The sequence below is a fragment of the Camelus bactrianus genome, chromosome 4, assembly GCF_048773025.1.
Source record: "Camelus bactrianus isolate YW-2024 breed Bactrian camel chromosome 4, ASM4877302v1, whole genome shotgun sequence".
NCBI lineage: Eukaryota > Metazoa > Chordata > Mammalia > Artiodactyla > Camelidae > Camelus > Camelus bactrianus.
In genome coordinates this window covers 90160756-90177456 of record NC_133542.1, presented here as the reverse complement: position 1 = coordinate 90177456, position 16701 = coordinate 90160756, and the positions used below count along the sequence as shown (strand labels likewise).

The 16701-nt window shown below is 49.7% G+C and overlaps 1 protein-coding gene and 1 long non-coding RNA gene across 8 annotated transcripts in view; one reads left to right on the top strand and one right to left on the bottom strand.

Annotated features, from left to right (window-relative positions):
* Window positions 1-16701, top strand: part of LOC123611975 (uncharacterized) — a 132332-nt gene that overhangs the window by 37461 nt on the left and 78170 nt on the right. The gene's annotated exons all lie outside the window — the stretch shown is intronic.
* On the bottom strand, window positions 8252-15684 carry LOC105078853 (protein SPATA31F1). Its single transcript, XM_074363140.1, is given in 8 exon segments — window positions 8252-9917; window positions 9920-10749; window positions 10751-12088; window positions 12090-13250; window positions 14231-14291; window positions 14820-14865; window positions 15439-15484; window positions 15486-15684. Coding segments are annotated over 8 exon segments (4050 nt in total). The 5' UTR covers window positions 15581-15684; the 3' UTR covers window positions 8252-9444.

The following is a 16701-nucleotide window of genomic DNA, read 5'->3' as shown; positions in this document are numbered from 1 at the left end:
GAGTGGTTGCTTCAGCAGAGGAACTGACCCCTAGAGCTTTCTTCTCTGACATTTTGCATGCCATCATTCTTATAGTTTAATTTCCAACATTTAAAATCTTTTATCCATTTGGAATTTATGCTGGGGTATGGTGAGTGAGGATTATCGGGTCTTGACTTACAATCTATGTTTAAAGGATTGAGTATCTCAGAGTTGTGATCACCAGGTTAAGACTAGAAAGTCCATTTGGTTCCCAGAATGCTAAACCCAGGATGCCTCTCCCCTCTAGGCCTATCCCAGCTCTCTGAAGCTTTATGGGAATGGGAGACCATAGGGAGATGTGGAGAGGACAGGATTGGAAGGGATGCAGTCATGACAGTGTGGGCCAGGGACGAGGTAGTGACAGAAAGATTGCACCTATGATAGGGGTGTTGCTCTTGGGGAAGGATTGGATGCAGAGGGGATGGGAGTTGGAGATAGGGATGTTGTTGGGATGAGGATGAGGACATGGTGTTTTATCCCAAGGCTCACAGAAGAGAGGGGCTGGAATCTGAGGGAATTACATGAGAGATAATTGAGCTCTTGAGTCTGAGATTTTAAAATAAGAGGCTGAGACCTTAAGCAAGGCAGGGAGTGCCCCAGCTGGCAAGAGGCTGGCATTCCTGGAACAGGACAGGGCAAAAACAAGGAGATAAGATTTCTTGAGTCTTTTACCTGGTCTTATAGCAGATCCTGGCACCAGAAACCTTTTAATTTCCATTTCTAAAATCTCCCGTCCCCCATCTGCACCATCTTCTGTGGAAGTGACTAAGTAATGAGCAGCCTGTCTCTGAAGAGTTCCCAGAGAGGTAGGATAGCATGGGCCTGAGGGGACATGTAGATCAGTCCAGAGTCATATCATATTAGATTGTTTCCACTGTTCTCAAACTTGGCTGCACTTCAGAATCACAAGAGGAGCTTATTAAAAATACGGAATTAGAGGCACCACCCCAGACCACCTTAAACAGAATCTCAGAATAGAGCCAAATGATCTATATTTTTACCAAGCTTTCTGGGTACTCCCAAGAATTTGGTGAGGTGGGGCTGGGAGAGCCACCTGGATCTATTTTGCTCCCCACCCCAAACTCCAGCTGGGCACAGAGCCAGTGGAAGGGAACAAAAGGTGGTCTAGAGGAAGAGGAAGCTGTGGTGATGTACCCCCAATCTTCCTGAGGAGGGCACTTTCTGGCCTGGCACAGCTTGTGGAAAAAGGGAGAACATGACAGGGAAGAGTTGGGGAGTAGGCAGTTTCCTCTCCTAAAATCCCAGGTTGCCTCTCTCTCCCAAGGCATCCTGCCCCATTCCCCTTGTTTATGCCATCATGGGGGGAGGCTTTTGTTTGTCAGATGGTGTCCAGAGCCCCCTTAGGTCCCAGCCTTGAGTGCTGCTCCTCAATTTGGGAAGCTCTTCCTAGGAGCCAACATAACTCAACTCCCTACCTTTGAACTTGAACCTGCAGTGGTACACCAGCCTCAGGAAGATATTCCATCCTGGGGGTATTGGGGCCTCCTTCCTTGCTCGTGGGGCTTAGAACCTAAGTTAGGGGCCCTGAAGGGAGGGAAGGAAAGAGTGAGGACTTTGCCAGAAGTAGATACCTGGCTGGACAAAAAAACAGGGCTGGAAAGAGCCTCTTTCAGAGCAGGAAGGTGGCAGTAGATCCTTGCCACACACTGGGATGCAGGTGTCTGATCCTATGGGGTCTACGGGGTGGAGGTGAGGGCATGAGAAGGAGGCACTGAGAGGCCTGGAAGAAGTGGACTCAGATGTAGATGAAATCCCCAGGAAAGGGCCTGAGGTAGTGAGAGCTGTCAGCCTTATCCTCCTCTGGGGTACCAGGTATGCCACCCAGTCATTCCTCTGCCCCCAGCTGCTGGCCTGGGCTCCTCCCACCTCATAGTCCCACTGGAACCCTAAGCTTGGTGTAGTGGGTGGGAGCTTGCAGCTCTGAACCAAGCCCCTCTCTTGGTCCTCAGACCAGTCCAGACATTAAAGAAGGGGACACAGAAACTCAGATGACTACACATCTGAGAGAGTTCTAGTTTTCTGGGTGAAGGTTTTGGCTTGGCGAGCTCTCGAGAGCGCCTCGGCAGTGTTTGACAGCCTCTGGGGTGGCCGAGGTACAGAGCAGGCTGCACTGGAGGTCCTGGTGCCAAGGCTGGGGGGAGGGAGGTGCCCAGGGCTAACTTCAGCTCTACCTCTGCTGGTGAGTCCAGAGTGAACACACCCTATCACCAGATGGAGACCCTGGGGCAGGGGAGAGGTGCGCTAATGCACCCTTACTCACCCCGTGTTGGCAGGCCCACTAACTCTTTAGGACAGGCACCTGGGCCAGGCTTTGGGGTGGAGGTTCTAGGTGCAGGTGTTGTGAGAGTCTGGGAATCCCCATGTTGGGAAGTGGCCACATTCCCTTCAGCTCCAGGCCCCAGGCCCATTTGTTCCCGCCTGGTGGGGGTTCCAGGGCAACAGATGCTCCCAGCTTGGCAGGCAGAAGGTGGGGAGGGGTATGACGGGAACTTCAGCTCTGAGGCTGGGCTAGTCCCGGAACAGGGCTTGGGGCGCGCTGGGCCCCTGTGGGCTTGTGTGCTTAACAAGGGTCAGGGAGTCTGGGTGCACTGGTGCTCCTGGGTTCCCAGCTGAGCGCTGAGCCCTGCAGAGACAAGCTGCCCTGATGTATGGGCAGCTGTTACTGAGGGAGCTGCTGGGTTCCTGGACTGCAAATGACCCGTTCATTACCTTCCTCAGTGTGTGGTATCTGTGTGCCCAGCGTAGCTGCAGACATGACTCGATGGCTACCTAGGGTCAGGGTTAGAGCTAGGACTACGCTTGGCATAGCACTGATGGAGTGGTTACGGATTAGAGGTAGACAGTGGTAAGCATAGGGCTGGAACATGGTGATGTTAAAGTAGGATTTGGAAATGCATTTGTGGTTCCTGTTGATAAGAGCTAGTGCATCTTGGAATAGGGTTGTGTTAGAGTTGGGGTAGGGTACTGTTTGAGTTTAAAATTGAGATCAAAATGGGCCAAGGAGTTAAATCTTATGCTGGGGGTTAGTTTTAAGCTTCTGAGGTAGTCTGGAGAGGGACTTAAACTTATGCATGTTGTGTGATGTTGGTCTGGTTTACATGAGAGATTTTGGACATTTTCTAGCCCTCTGCACTTGAGACTTATAAATGGCTATGATCCCTGAAGCTGAGATCCAGCTTGAGGGAAGTGGGCATCTAGCTCCTGGGGAGAGGGAACATCGCAGTTTTCTGTCCTAAACTTACCTGTCTGTGTCAACATTTTTTGGGTAACACTCACCAGCATTATCTTTCTGAGGTACAGTTGTTCTGAGAGTCGCACTTGAAGAAATGTGGTTTATAGTTGTTTGTGAGTGGGGTTGGAATTGAGGTTGGTTAGGATTGAAGGGTATGGGACTGAACTTAGTGGAAAAGTTTGGGGTAGAACTACCTACACATGTGGTCATGCCCTGTATCAAGGGCTCCTTCCTGGGAACCAGGAACTGGTACTTCCCTGAGGGTGATCCTGACAGTCTGTCTGGTTTGCTCTTCCTTTAGATTCTGTTTTTGCTGCATTGGAGAGACAGAGGGCTAGGACCCTGCAGTAAACTGGGGACACTCCTGGGAATGGGGATGGGTGTGTAGGTGAAGGATGGGGCTGCTGAAGAGGGCAGGGGACTCACTTGCTGACCTTGACAAAGCACACAGCCAAGTTGAGACCAGGGGTATGCATGTGGGACTGAAATTACAAAGCAGAGTTTAGAGGTGGATAAGCAGGCCTAGGAGGATTTATGGAGAGAAAGGCTTTGAAGGGTGGATTTGGAACGCATTTGTGTTTGTGGGTCTGCAGCCGCGTCTGTTTGCATGTGTGCAGCCTGTCTTTGTGTCTGCGTGTGTGGGGTGCTGGGGTCTGCTCGAGTCAGGGTATTCATGGGTCTGTGTAGGTGTGTTTCTGGAACAGGTCTCTGGGTACTCTGAGTTAGTTTCTGAGTGGCATCACTGGATTTATGTGCTCCTGTTTCTGTGTCTGTGTGGCTGGGTGTGTGTATCCATGTGTCTTTGACTGTGTGTGAGGCTCTACTCTGGCCTCTCACTTTACCCTGCCCCTCTCCCCTGATGCACCCCAGCTGCCAGCACTGTTTACCACAAGAGATGGCTTCCTTGCCCTTCCCGCTGTCTGGATTCCCATGTGTCCAGCTGCCTGCCCTGGGCCTTGCCCCTGAGGCCTCGCCCCTGAGGCCTCCGTATCAGGCTTGACCTTGGAAATGCTACACTCTGGAAAGCCCCCAATATGCTCTTTGCCTGGCTGTGGACCCAGAGAAGTTACGGTGGAGGAGGGGGACAGGGCTTGGGAGAAGAGGGGTTGTTGGCAGCACGCACCCCTCCTTCTGGAAACAGAGATCTCCTTCTGGCCCCTTCTCAGGCCCCCTTTTCCCTTCCCATACTCTCATGCAGATCAAGTATTCAGGGTCCCGGCCTCACTGCCTGTGCAGATGGGAATGGACAGTCCTCTACAAGCCCAGCCAGACCGGTTAGGGATCTGGTCCTCTGCGTCCCCAGCACCTTACATGCCTGCATTGTGCTCATTCGTCACATCCCCGCCCACACTCAGGGCTGTGCTTCCTTCTTTCCTCTCCCTGCTGAGGACACAGGACCTTCATTCTGTGACAGCCCAGGCCTGTGCCATGGGCCCCTGAGCCCAGGTGGAGCAGCAGTGAAGAGCAGAGGCTCAGCCCCACCTCGCACAGAGCAGGGAGCAGCGTCTCCGCGGGGTTTATTCCTGTGCATATCCCGGGTTTGCTGCCCTCCCTGCGGGGGCTGCAGTGAGAAGGTCCAAAAATGCAGCAGCCAGAGTCTCTGTTCGCTAGGACTTAGTGTTTCACAGGAGAAGTGATTGTGTGGAGAAGCCGTTCTGCCCCGTTGCAGGTATCAGCTGCCTGGAATTCTCTCTCTAGAATTGTGAAATGCTCTCTGCAGGGACCAAGAGAAGGGCTCCAGAAGGTCAGAGCCATTTGCTGTGACAATATGGTATCTCAGAGGGCAGAGGCGAACGCCCGAGTTCCCAAGCAAGCATGGTATATTCCTGGCATCTCCCACCAATCCTGGGGTAGTAAATACTTGAGAGTTTTCATTCTGATTTTACTCTTGAGCCTGGGGGAGCTGGAAGGTGGGGCTTGTGCTAGGGTCACAGAATGGGATGAGCAAGGCTTCATCCCTCTGCAACGTCCTGCAGCATCAGCTCTTGGCTTTGCTGAGAAATGAGAACCCTTAAGGTCCTGGTTCCAGCTCATTTCTCTGCCCCCAGCCCTTTGTTGCAAACCTTGGTCAGCACTATGAATTCATGCTGTTCTGGGCAGGTAGCCTATGGGGGACCACAGGAAGGGCCCACTGTCCCTAAGCCAGGATGTGTGCACATTAACCTCGGCTTCCCACCTGACGCTGCTGTGACCCCTCTGAGTCAAATCCCTTCATTCCGGGCCTCCCTCTCATCTCCTTGCTCTGTGGCTCTCTGCCCACCTGCCACCAGGCAGGGAGGATGTGGCTGTCACAAGACCTCCTATGATCTTTGGGGATGCTTTAGGAAAACACTGCAGAGTGTGGCTCAGCAGGCCTGGGCCTTGTGCCTCCTCGCCCTGGGGGACTCAACAGGGGCTGGACTCCCATCTGGCAGGCAGAGAATCACCATTCAGTGGAGGGACGCATTCCTGCTTCTTCCCATCTTGGCTTCTGCGTCCTGCTAGCAGTGGACACATTGTGCTAAGTGCTGGGTCCTGTCAGAGGAAGAGAGTCGTGCCCCCACCTCCTGCACTGATGGTACGTTGAGCCATCCTGGACTTGCTTAGCAATCAGTGAGGCGGGAGCATCCCATGGCCCCGATACCACAGCGTGAGGAAGCTGCAGTGCTTCCTGCCCTTCCTCCAGCTTTTGGCTCCTCTGTGGTAGGTCAGAAGGTGGGAGTGCAGAAGTGCCACCTTGTGAGAAATGAGGTGTCCAAAAGAGAGGTCCCTCCCATCCGCTCAGGGTGGCCTCTGTCTTTCTGCTTCCCAGTTCTCTCCTCCCACTCCCCAAACTCCCTGGTCCCTGGCTGGACACTAGGATGCCACACCTGCCCTCTTTCTCAGTCTCAAGCCCTATCCTCTTCATGCTTTGTGTATCTAAGGCTTTCTCTGACATCTCTCTCCCTGTATTCCAAGAACACCTGCTTCACACACGTGATCACCAACTTAAACTCTTTTTTTCTGCCCACTTGGGCTCACATGCCACTACCAACTTCTTAGGCCCTAATAAAAAACCTTGCCAAGGTAACTTCCAGAATTCCTCTTCATCTCTCACTTTGGCTCTCTGTATCAGCCCCTCCCCTCAGCCGCGGTCCTTCCCTGTTCCTCATTCACCCCTTTACGGCCCTGCTCTCTTAATTGTAGGGAAACTGTTTTTCTCATGGTACTCAAAGTCCCTCCTCATCACAGTGACCTTCTCTCTACTTACCACCAGTGAAGCATCTGTGCTTTTAGCCAAGACCAAACCCTCAACCTGGGGACTCAGTCCCATTCTGTTCCTCCTGCACCGTGACATTGCTCTGGTAGTTCTCCCTTTCTGCCTGCGTCCTTAGTTTATCCCTCTTGAAGGAATCTTTTCCATCAACATCCAACATCCCACCTTTAAAAACCCTCTTGATGCTATTCCCTTATTTTTCTGCAACTGTGGGAAAAAATGCCCTAAAGCAGTTGATGATACTTGCTCTCACCAATTGCTCTTCCTCTCTCTCTCTCATCCATTCCAGTCATGCCTGTACCTCCACCTCTCACCTGAGTCTGTTCTTCTCAAGGCCATAAATGATCTCTGTGTTGTTAAATCTGATAATCAACTCTGAGTCCTCATCTTATTTGGCCGATTGGCAATTTTTCATGCAGTTGATCACTTTCTCCTGAAATACTTTCCTCTCTTGGCCTCCAGTATGCCACACTCTCCTGGTTTTCCTCCTACTTCACTGGCTATTACTTCTTAGTCTCTGCTTAGTGGTTCCTACTTTTCACTCCGATTTCTTAATGTTGGTGTATCCCAGAGCCTGGCCCTTAGATTCTGTCTCCTTCATTTACATTCATTGCCTTGGTAATCTTACCCAGTCATGTTTTTAGATCTCTCTCACTCTCTATCTCTATTATCTTTCTTTTCCTTCTCCTTCTCCTCCTCCTTCTTCTGTTTTTTCTTCTTCTTCTGTTTCTTCTTCTTCTTCTTCTTTCTTCTTTCTTCTTTCTTCTTCTCCCTCTCCCTCTCCCTCTCCGTCTCCTTCTCCTTCTTCTTCTTTCTTCTTTCTTCTTCTTCTTCATCATCATCATCATCATCATCATCATCATCATCATCATCATATCTATTGTTCTATCTAATCATCTACAGCCAGGACCTTCCCTGCGGACCATCAAGCTTCTATGTTGCAAATAGACTGTTGGAAGTATGGTCTCAGGCAGAAGCTGGGAGATTAGTTATTATGCTATTGCAGTAATCATAGCAGCAGTGTGAGTGAGAAGTGGTCATATTCTGAATTCATTTCAGAAGGTAGACACAACAGGATGGATTGGACATATATGGTTAGGAAAAAAATGTCAAGGACGACACTAATGTTTTTGTCTAGAACAACTGGAAAGACAGAGTCGCTATTAACTGATGTTGTGAATACTGTGATTGAAGCATGTTTCTTATGTGTATTTAGATGATAGTTTGGGGCAGGAAATCAAGGGTTCACTGTTCTGTAATTTGAGGTGAATATTGGACATTCAGGTATTTATGTTGATTAAGCAATTTGGGCGTGTGAGCCTGTCTATCCCATATAATCATGAGCTCCATTGTCTAAGTCCTGTCTTTGTTATGTTTGCTCTAGTACCTTGCATACAGTAAGTAAGCAAATATTTTAATTGAATGTATGACACTTCTCAAGTTTATTTTTTTTTAGTTTTAGATATAATTGATAAATAGCACTGTATAAGTTAGGTGTACACCATACTCAAGGTTATTTTCAATGTGACCTTTCTGGGGTCTTCATCAGCTGAGTACCCCAGTAATCCTGTGGCAGGATTCTCTGTTCCATAGCACTCATCATACTTATGATTCATCTGCCTCCCCAGCCCAGACTTTGGATTCAGTACTGTTAAGGTATTATTATGCACCATCCACTATTCTAAGCCTGGGGATATGAAACACTATTGTATTATTTAGGCAAGAATGGATGAGTAACCTAACAAGCAGAGGCAGTAAACATAGAAAGAAGGGGGCAAAGATGAGATATATCAAGATTGGAACACAGCGACGACTTTATGTTTGGGCTGAGCAAAAACATGGGATTATAGTCATACCAATCCCTGACATAGGGGAACAGTTTTGTGGGGTGGAGGGTGAGTGTTCAGAAATTTTGGATTAATTTGCATTGCCTTTAGACAACAAGGCTCAACTCACTGCTCTTCATCACACTAGGACAACAGACCAAAACTCAGTTTATTCCTCTCCATCCCCTAAAAGCACTTGGGTATTGGATTGGCTTCCTGACTCAAGGTTCTTTTGAGTACATAGCCAACCAGCCTTTTCTCTTATCATGCCCTCTTCAGGGACATGTTAGTTTCTATTTCAGGTACTTAGACCCCCATCTACATGCTCTCCTTCCCTGCTTCTCTCCCTGCCTACCCTTGAGGGTGGGGGACCAGCCCCTCTCCTTGTCCTACTGTGATCTTCATTCTGGGCGTCACTCATTCCATGTGGCTGATAAGCATTGGAGGGTGGAGGTGGGATACAGGCAAGAGAGCTCCAGCAGCCTTCCAGGCAAGTTCTCCAGAGGGATCTAACCAATAGCCAACAGGGAGTAGAGAGTGGAAAGTCTACCATTTGCTTTTGACATTAGTTGTATTAGCTATATGCTGTTGATAAACACAAAGCACCTCCTCAAGGCTGGATCAGTGGCACTCCCCTCCAGACTGTGGGCATATATAGATGTCATCAGTGAATTTTGCCTGTGGGATTCCTGGCCACTCCTTCTTGACAGTAGTATCCTCATGTCTACACTGCTCCTCTGGGCCCAAGGACACCATGATAGAATTCAAACCTGACTTTTACCTTCAGTGTACCTTAGACAAGGTTCTTTCTTCTCTGCTCAAATCCCTTTATTCACAGTCCAGCGTGTGTGTGTGTGTGTGTGTGTGTGTGTGTGTGTTGTGTGGAATGCTGACCCAGCTTAAGTATGGGTTAAAGCTCCTTCCCTAGATAGCGAAGGACATTTATGCCTCCCTTATGCCTTCCCTGAACACACCACAGTGGAGAGAAGGAGCAGGCAGACAACTCTCTGCTGAGAGATACAGAGTGTATTTTGGGTGGCACTGCCCACCTGCACGTTAATGAAAATGATAGTAGCAGTCCTCTTCAAGGGATGCAGACATTGCAGAGACTACAGAGTTTTTTGCTTGTTCTGGGTCTTCTTGAGCACACCAGTATTTCCCTCTGAGGTGAGAGTTGAGAGTTGGGGTGGGTTCCCTGATTGGGTGGCATAAACCATTCGAGGACAGTGCCGAGGGCAGTGGTGGGGGGTGCCCAGGACTGAGGCAGAGTGGGGTTGATGGGGGCAGGAGCGGTGCCGGAGCTTACTGTCTGGGGAATGGGGAACATGCAAGACAGCCAGGCCCACCTGCTTCTCAGTGGGGGGAAACTGGGCCTTGGGGTTCCCTCTCGTCATCTCTGTCTTAGTTCGCCCCTTGGAACTTTTGGCTGGACCCAGGCTCTTTTCTACATTTTTTCTTTTCATGTTGGCCATTTTCTCAGATGTGGAGGACATGGATTTCTCCTGCCCTTTGCCTTTTGTCTTGGGGTTAAAACAGTGCAGAAAAAATTTCATCTTATTTCTTAAGCCAGATTCTGGAAGGCTGGCCTCTTGTGGGTACAGCCTGGCATCACCTGCCCCTGCAAAACCCGACCTTGTAGAGTTTGGCCCTGCAATGGCTTACCCGGAATGGGTTGGCCCCGGAAAGGCTGGCCCTGTGATGCCTGGGGCACCACGGGCTGGGCATTCTCGGGAACCCTTGCTGATCTGCTGATGACATTGCGCTTGGCTTGACTGTCTTGCAGGTCATTCTTCTCAGAGTCTTTCCCCCCACGGCCTGCAGGAGGTAGCTCTGGGAGTTTAAGCTGAGGGCGATACTGGGGACTGTGCTGACAGGGAGCATTAAAGTGAAAGCAATGTCTCCATCGCCAGGGGCTATGGGGTGTCCTGTTGAGAAGCATCCCTTCTGGCCTCTGGGCTTCAGCTGAGTGGCTTTTTTCTCTTGTGGAGGAGAGTGCAAACCCGGCATCCCCTTCTCCATGGTCCCTTGCTGACTTGGATTTGCCTTTCTTTTCTGCCAGCTTGGGTACTTGGGCTGAGTCTTTGCTTTTGTCAGGGCTTTGGGGCTCAGGGCTCCAGGCCTCCTCCAGGCTGGGGTTGTTTACACTGGCCTCCAGCTGAAAACAAAGCATCTGGGCCTCTGTCATGTCCCTGCTGGCTTGAGAGATCTTGGAGGTCCAGTGGATAGAACCATGGGGTACTTCACTAGGACTGGGGTGCTTCTGTTTCTGATGCACTGCCTTTAACTCAGTGGCCAGCTGTTCTTTGAAGTGGAACCATTCTGGATCTGGGGCACGTGGCATATCTGGTGGGATGCGGAGTTCCTGGAGCAGTGTTTTTCCTTGGTTGTCTAGATTCCCAGGAGACTCCTGTGTGCATGTTCTCTGTGATTGCTACAGTTTGTTCCCTGGACTCTCTTGCCCTTATGGGAACTCCCAGTTGTATCTCTAGGATCTTCTTTCTCAGATGGAAATTTAGTTTGGCCAAGACAGGTTCCGTGACTAAGCAGGGTCTGGCAGCCTCTGTCTGGCTTTCTAGAGGCACCATCTTGATTATTCCTTCCACCTGCACTTCAGTCTGGAATTCATCTGCAGTGTTTGCACAAGCCTTGCTGGCATCCTGAAAGCCTGGCCCAGGATTTAGAACTTGCTTTTCAGGTGAGGTCATCTGAGTCAGAGGTTCTGTGGGGAATTCAGCAGGCCCAGGCACTGTCTCTGGGATCATAGCTTGGCAAGTGATTGCTGGATCCAAGGCCCTGGAGAGAGCCACATAATAAAGAGTGGGCAGCCCTGACAAGAAGGCCAGATACTTGTGCCGTAAAGTTGTCTCCAGTTTCTCAATGGCTCCCTTGGACAGGGTTTGGGGCTGCTTAGGATATCCTGTGATGGCATTTGGTAAGGCTTGCTGCTGCTGACCAAGGACCACTGGCATCCAGGGTGTAACTTTCTGTTGTAGGTCTGGGTCATTTGCTGCCTGTAGTTCCCGGGGCTTGCTTTCTGGGATGCTGGTGAAGGGAGCTACTTTCAGGCCCCCAGGAATTCTGCACTCCCAAGAGCCACATATGCAGACAGGAACCTTGCCTTGGTGAATCTGCCCACATTTGGAGTCAATGTGGCTCTATAATATTGCCTTAGTCTAGACAAACAAGTGTGGCATGGGGGCTGACACTGGGTCCATGATGGCTGGGAATGGGTCGCCAACCCCAATGCCCTCTAGAGCTGTAGGTTGGGGGACATTCACATTGTCTAGGGCTGTGCTGCTCCAGGACAGAGTCCTCTGGTCACTGGGGGACAGGAGCAACTGGATGGACTGCTGGATCTTCTGGGGCAGGCCCCAGCAATGGTGAATCAACTGCCTCTGGAGGTGGAATTCCAGCAGCCTACTGGCATGTTCTGGGAAGAGTAGTTCCCTTGTGAGGACTGAGATGGGCTGCCCTGGCCAGGAAGTTTTCTCAGTCTCAGAAGACTGGGCTTTTTCACAGGGCTCATGCTGCATGGGACTCTGGGTGTGCTGATCTCTCTGGAAAACATCTGGCAGGCCCCACTGAAGCTGGAGTTGCTTCTGCAGCAGGTGCCACTCCAAGGCTTCATACTCATCGAGAGTCAGAAATGGGATATTGATCTGAGCTTGCTGGTGGTCAAGTGGAGCGATCCAATTTGGGGAAGATGGAGAACAGGGTGGAGCTGACCAGGTTGGAGTTTTAGGCATTAGAGGGAGGAGAGAAGAGAAAAGGATCGTTCAAGTGGGGCTTAGACATGCTCCCATTCATGGAGAAGCCTTGAGAACCCAAGAAGGTGTCAACCAGGGACTCACTGTGCAGAGAAGGGAGGCCACAGAATAGCTGGCTGTATATCTGCTGCACATGGCCCACTGAGTCATTAGCCGGTTGCCCAGGCATGAGATAGAGGCCATTTAATTCTTTAAGGGCTGGAGAGGACAAGGCAAGAGCCATATGGTTTGGGATTTGCTGGTAGTGGGGTCTTTGTTCTGGGTCCATAATGGACCATTCAGAAACCCAGAAGGCCTGGGTGGGCTGGCTGGCCATACATGAACCCCAGTTCTGGTATGAAGTGGTCCCAAATTTCTCAACAGAGAACTGAAAACTATCATTTTGGATGAAAGAAACTGGTTGGTTATGTACAGATTGGTAGAATAATGGCGGATTTGGCATAAACTGCCTCAGAGACTCCTCTACAAGTCTGGGGAGCCCCCACCTCTGGAAATGCATCCTTTTTTTCACATGTACCTCAAGAAGCCTCAGGACTTCAGGACTGAGGAATGGCAGGTGGGCAGGGAGGACAGTGACCATATGCGAGGCCACAGGATGTGTCAAGGTAGTGATTTCTTGGTTCAGGGTCAGCAGAGACCCCTGGGAATTCAAGGACTGCTGGCCTTGGTTCCCATAGGCAAGGCTGGAGTTGCTCTGCATCACCTTCTGCAGGTTCACTGAAATCCGAGGCTCTTCGAGCCTTGATGAAAACATAGTCTCTGGGCCCCTGGACACCTCTGGGACTTGAAATCCCTGCCTTAGTTTGAGGTGTTCAGCCCAGTAATCGTGGATGCTGACTGCACCAGTTGACTGGGCAGCTGACTGGGTTAGGGATTTCTGTGACACTGTGAGGGTTGCAGGTGGAAGTGAAAAGTCTTTGGAGCATGGGCAACGATGCTCTATACTCTGCTTAAAAGACACTTTAGATGTGGACAAAATCTCTAGACAAGAGGAGCCCTGCGATGGCCCCCCTGAAGCTGGGGAGACCAGGGTATTCTCACCCACAACCAGCTGCTGAATCTCCAGCACCATGGCATTGCAGATTTGGCAGCAGGGGTCTGCACACAGGAGCTGCCGCACACTCCCCTCCTGAGGAAGCCAGCCCTGGCTGGAAAGGGAAACATGGCAACTGTTGGTTACTGATGGAGCAACATTTGCCTCTTTCCTCCCCTAGCCCTGTAAGCCCTGGGGCCTGCACCTGCTGGGTGTTTACTCATCTACTTTTTTCCTCCTAGGGAAATGCCATTTGGCAAGTTATGGTGGGCTTGGCTGAGGCCCTGGGGCTTACTGGGCAAGGTCTCAGACAACTGATGGAAGTGCAGGGCCTTGAGAGACTGGGAGGTGGGTGGGTTCTCTGCTGACTTGTGCTGAGAAGCTGAGCTAGGAGAAGGCAACCAGGCAGATGGGGGAGCCAGTGGTTAGCTGATGGGGCAGCACCAGGAACATCACCAGCTAGAACTTGGAGTCAGTCTCTTTTGGGGCTGAGGCTGCAGCCTGTGATTCAGTATTTCAAAACTGGAAAAGGTGGTCATTGTGGGAACTCTGTGTTCTGGGGATTACAGGGTACACAGTATCTCTTGGGAGTCCATTCCCATTCTCTAGAGATATTAAGAAGGGGATAATATGACAAGCTTCTGTTTGATGGCTGTCCCAGGAACTGGCCTCCCTGAAGACAGGACCAGAAAGGTAATGTCAGCAAGGTCCAGGGGTCTGCCTTTAAAAGGGTATTGCTGTAAAGAGGATATTAAAATGACGACTTATTTATGCACTTAATTATCCATTCTCTTGACTATAACTTACCTTGCTGCTGAGAGCAAACCCATGTAGAGTCTTTTATGAACTATACACTAGTGAAATCCTGAATTCCAGGACCACTGTGAGCCTAGCCCACAGCAGAACTAGAAAACTCTCTCCTGAAATTTCTGGTCCCCCTCTGCCCTGGCAACCCTCTTGGCCAGTGCTCCAAGCTCCACTGTGTCTGGCTCCCTCCCAGCCATTATCCTTCTCCCCAGCTCTGCCCCAGGCCAACCAGAGAAATGATCACAGGCCAGGCTGGGAGTTGGGAGACTGTAAAGAGCAAGAAATCACCTTCTCATGACAGAGAGCAGCTCCCACGGCTTCTCAGCTTCTTCCCGGGAAAGTCTCCTAGCTGAGAAACCAGGAGACAGTGTTACATGGAGCAGGAGAGGATTCAGGCACATCCTATAGGGAGCTGAAGGCCTCTGAGTGAGGAGACTGCAAACCCCAGCAGTTAGTGCTGTTAAGGCATGCCTGTGTACAACGTAACCAGGTATGATGTGCTCTCCTGGACCTGATCTCGTGTGATCTTCACAACCACACTGTAAGTGAGGCAGGATCATCAGATGCCCATTTCATGGTAGCAAGACTGAGAGACGAAGTGACTTCCACAGGGTCATAGAACTAGTAAATGACAGTTAAGGACTTTTCTCCTACTTCATCATTCTTCATTCCTGAGGGTAAGGTGGAGAATTTTGGAACATTCCCAGGGTCTGATTTCCCACCCCAAAAATTCTTCTGGGAGAATTTGTCTATTTGGGGAATTGGAGCCTTCAATGGTAGAGCACCTGGCTCCTGGCACCAGGGGTCACTGAGGGACAGGGTTCATGGGAACCTTGCCCACCATGGAGGGGTGTCAGAGCAGAGACTAGGACTTTACCTTTTGATGCTGCATCTCTAGCCCTTTGTCTGACTTTTCAGTGATGCTTAAAGACAAAAGAGTTAGTGTGAAGCTGGGACACCATTTTCTTTTTCATATCCCAAATGAAACAAAGGAAATATACATTTCCCAGTCCCTTTCTATATAGCTGTCTGTATTTTATACACTCTACTGTATTTCCTTCCTATATTCCACCCTTTCACCAGAACATTTCATTTTTCTATTTTTGTGCTTACTTCAGGGCTCTCCATATTCCATACCTCCTGTCATCTTTCCCAGGACAAATTTTTCAGGGGGCTTAGCATGATACAGGAGGAATAATGGAACTGATCAAATAGTTAGTGGTTCCCAGCCAAGGACTTTTGCTTACTAAGTCCACCAATCAGAAAAATCCCCCATTTTGGAAGGACAGAAATGATCCAATGAAGTAGATTCCATTTTATCTAGGACTCAACCCAGGCCAGATAGAGAGATTCTTGATTTTTCAATTAGAATACACTGTGGGGATGGCCTGGCAAAGAATTATTTCTAGGCTCCGAGAAGAAAAGTACTATAGAATAACTGCATATATCTTATCTGAGGCTTAATTAGTTCAGTCATGGTCATAGTGTTTCCCTACCCGGCAGCAGCTCCTTTTAGGTTCCAATGTTAATCCATGGTAACTTTTTCACCTGCCAGATAATTAGGATAATAATAAAGTTGGAGCCATAGGTATGTAAGGGATACCCTAGATCCCACAGAACAAAAGTTGGGCTCAGCATGGTCTAAACCTCATTAGCATGAGAAGACCAACCATCCCTGTATGTAGGCATTTAGGGTACTGGTGCCTAATGCCTTCCCATGCTATGCCTTGTCGTTTCCACCTCACAGACGATGGAACCAGGCCAGCAGACTGCATCACAAAGCCCTCCTGTTTCACAAGGCAGGTGCGGTGTCAAAGACCTTTACCTGTCTACGGAAGCCCATGTGGTGATTCAGTCTGTAGATAAGGGTGTCTGGTTCTAAGGACTGAAGGTGCTGCTCATAGGCAATGTCTTCACTGTCTTCACTCTCCACACCCTCCACCAGCCAGGTGGCTCAGTTCTCCCTTCAAGACAGCTGTCTGGTCACCCATCCCCTGAAAACTGAGTGTTAAGGGACACAAGGCACCTTTTGAGGAAGAGTGCTTGGGACAGAGGAAACCCGTTATCAAGTCCCCCACCTGTACTGGGAATATATATGAGAAGCACATATGAGCTTAGGGACGGCAGAGTCTGGTTATGGCCTGGGAACGGAAAGCTTTGATGTTACAGGCAGTGGGTATTGGGAAATCAGAGGTGTATGAAGGGGACCATGGCTGAAATGGTGGGGAAAGGCAAAATCTTTATTTTTAAATTTAAATATGTGGAGGAAGGGAAGTCTCCATTCTGTGTGGTGGGAAGAGATTATAAACACTGCTTTCTATGGAGGCACATGAATTTGGTTCACTTCTGGAGCGCTATCCAAAGTTCTGTGTTCTAAAGCACATTTACCCATGTGACAGCATTCTGCTTGCTCAGGAAGATGACTTCTGTAGAGATGAATAGCTACTTCCAACTAAGGGTCACAAACTAATTGCTACTCATGGACCTGCTTATCTACTCTGGATGTATAATGTTTACCTGAGTTTTTTTTTTTTTTAACTTGGATTTTGGTAACTTTCAGACATGTCAGGTGTTTTCCAGTCCGCCCCAGGACCTATCAGTCCTACACCTTGACTATTGATTTAGACATTGTTACCTGCTTGGCTGTCTGTGGATACCGTGATGGACTCCAGTATCTCAGAATTTCTGGATTTCCTTGAGAGAGTCTTGCCCTGGTGACAGTGGTCTCATAGCCAAAAAATTCTTGGGCTCACTATCTC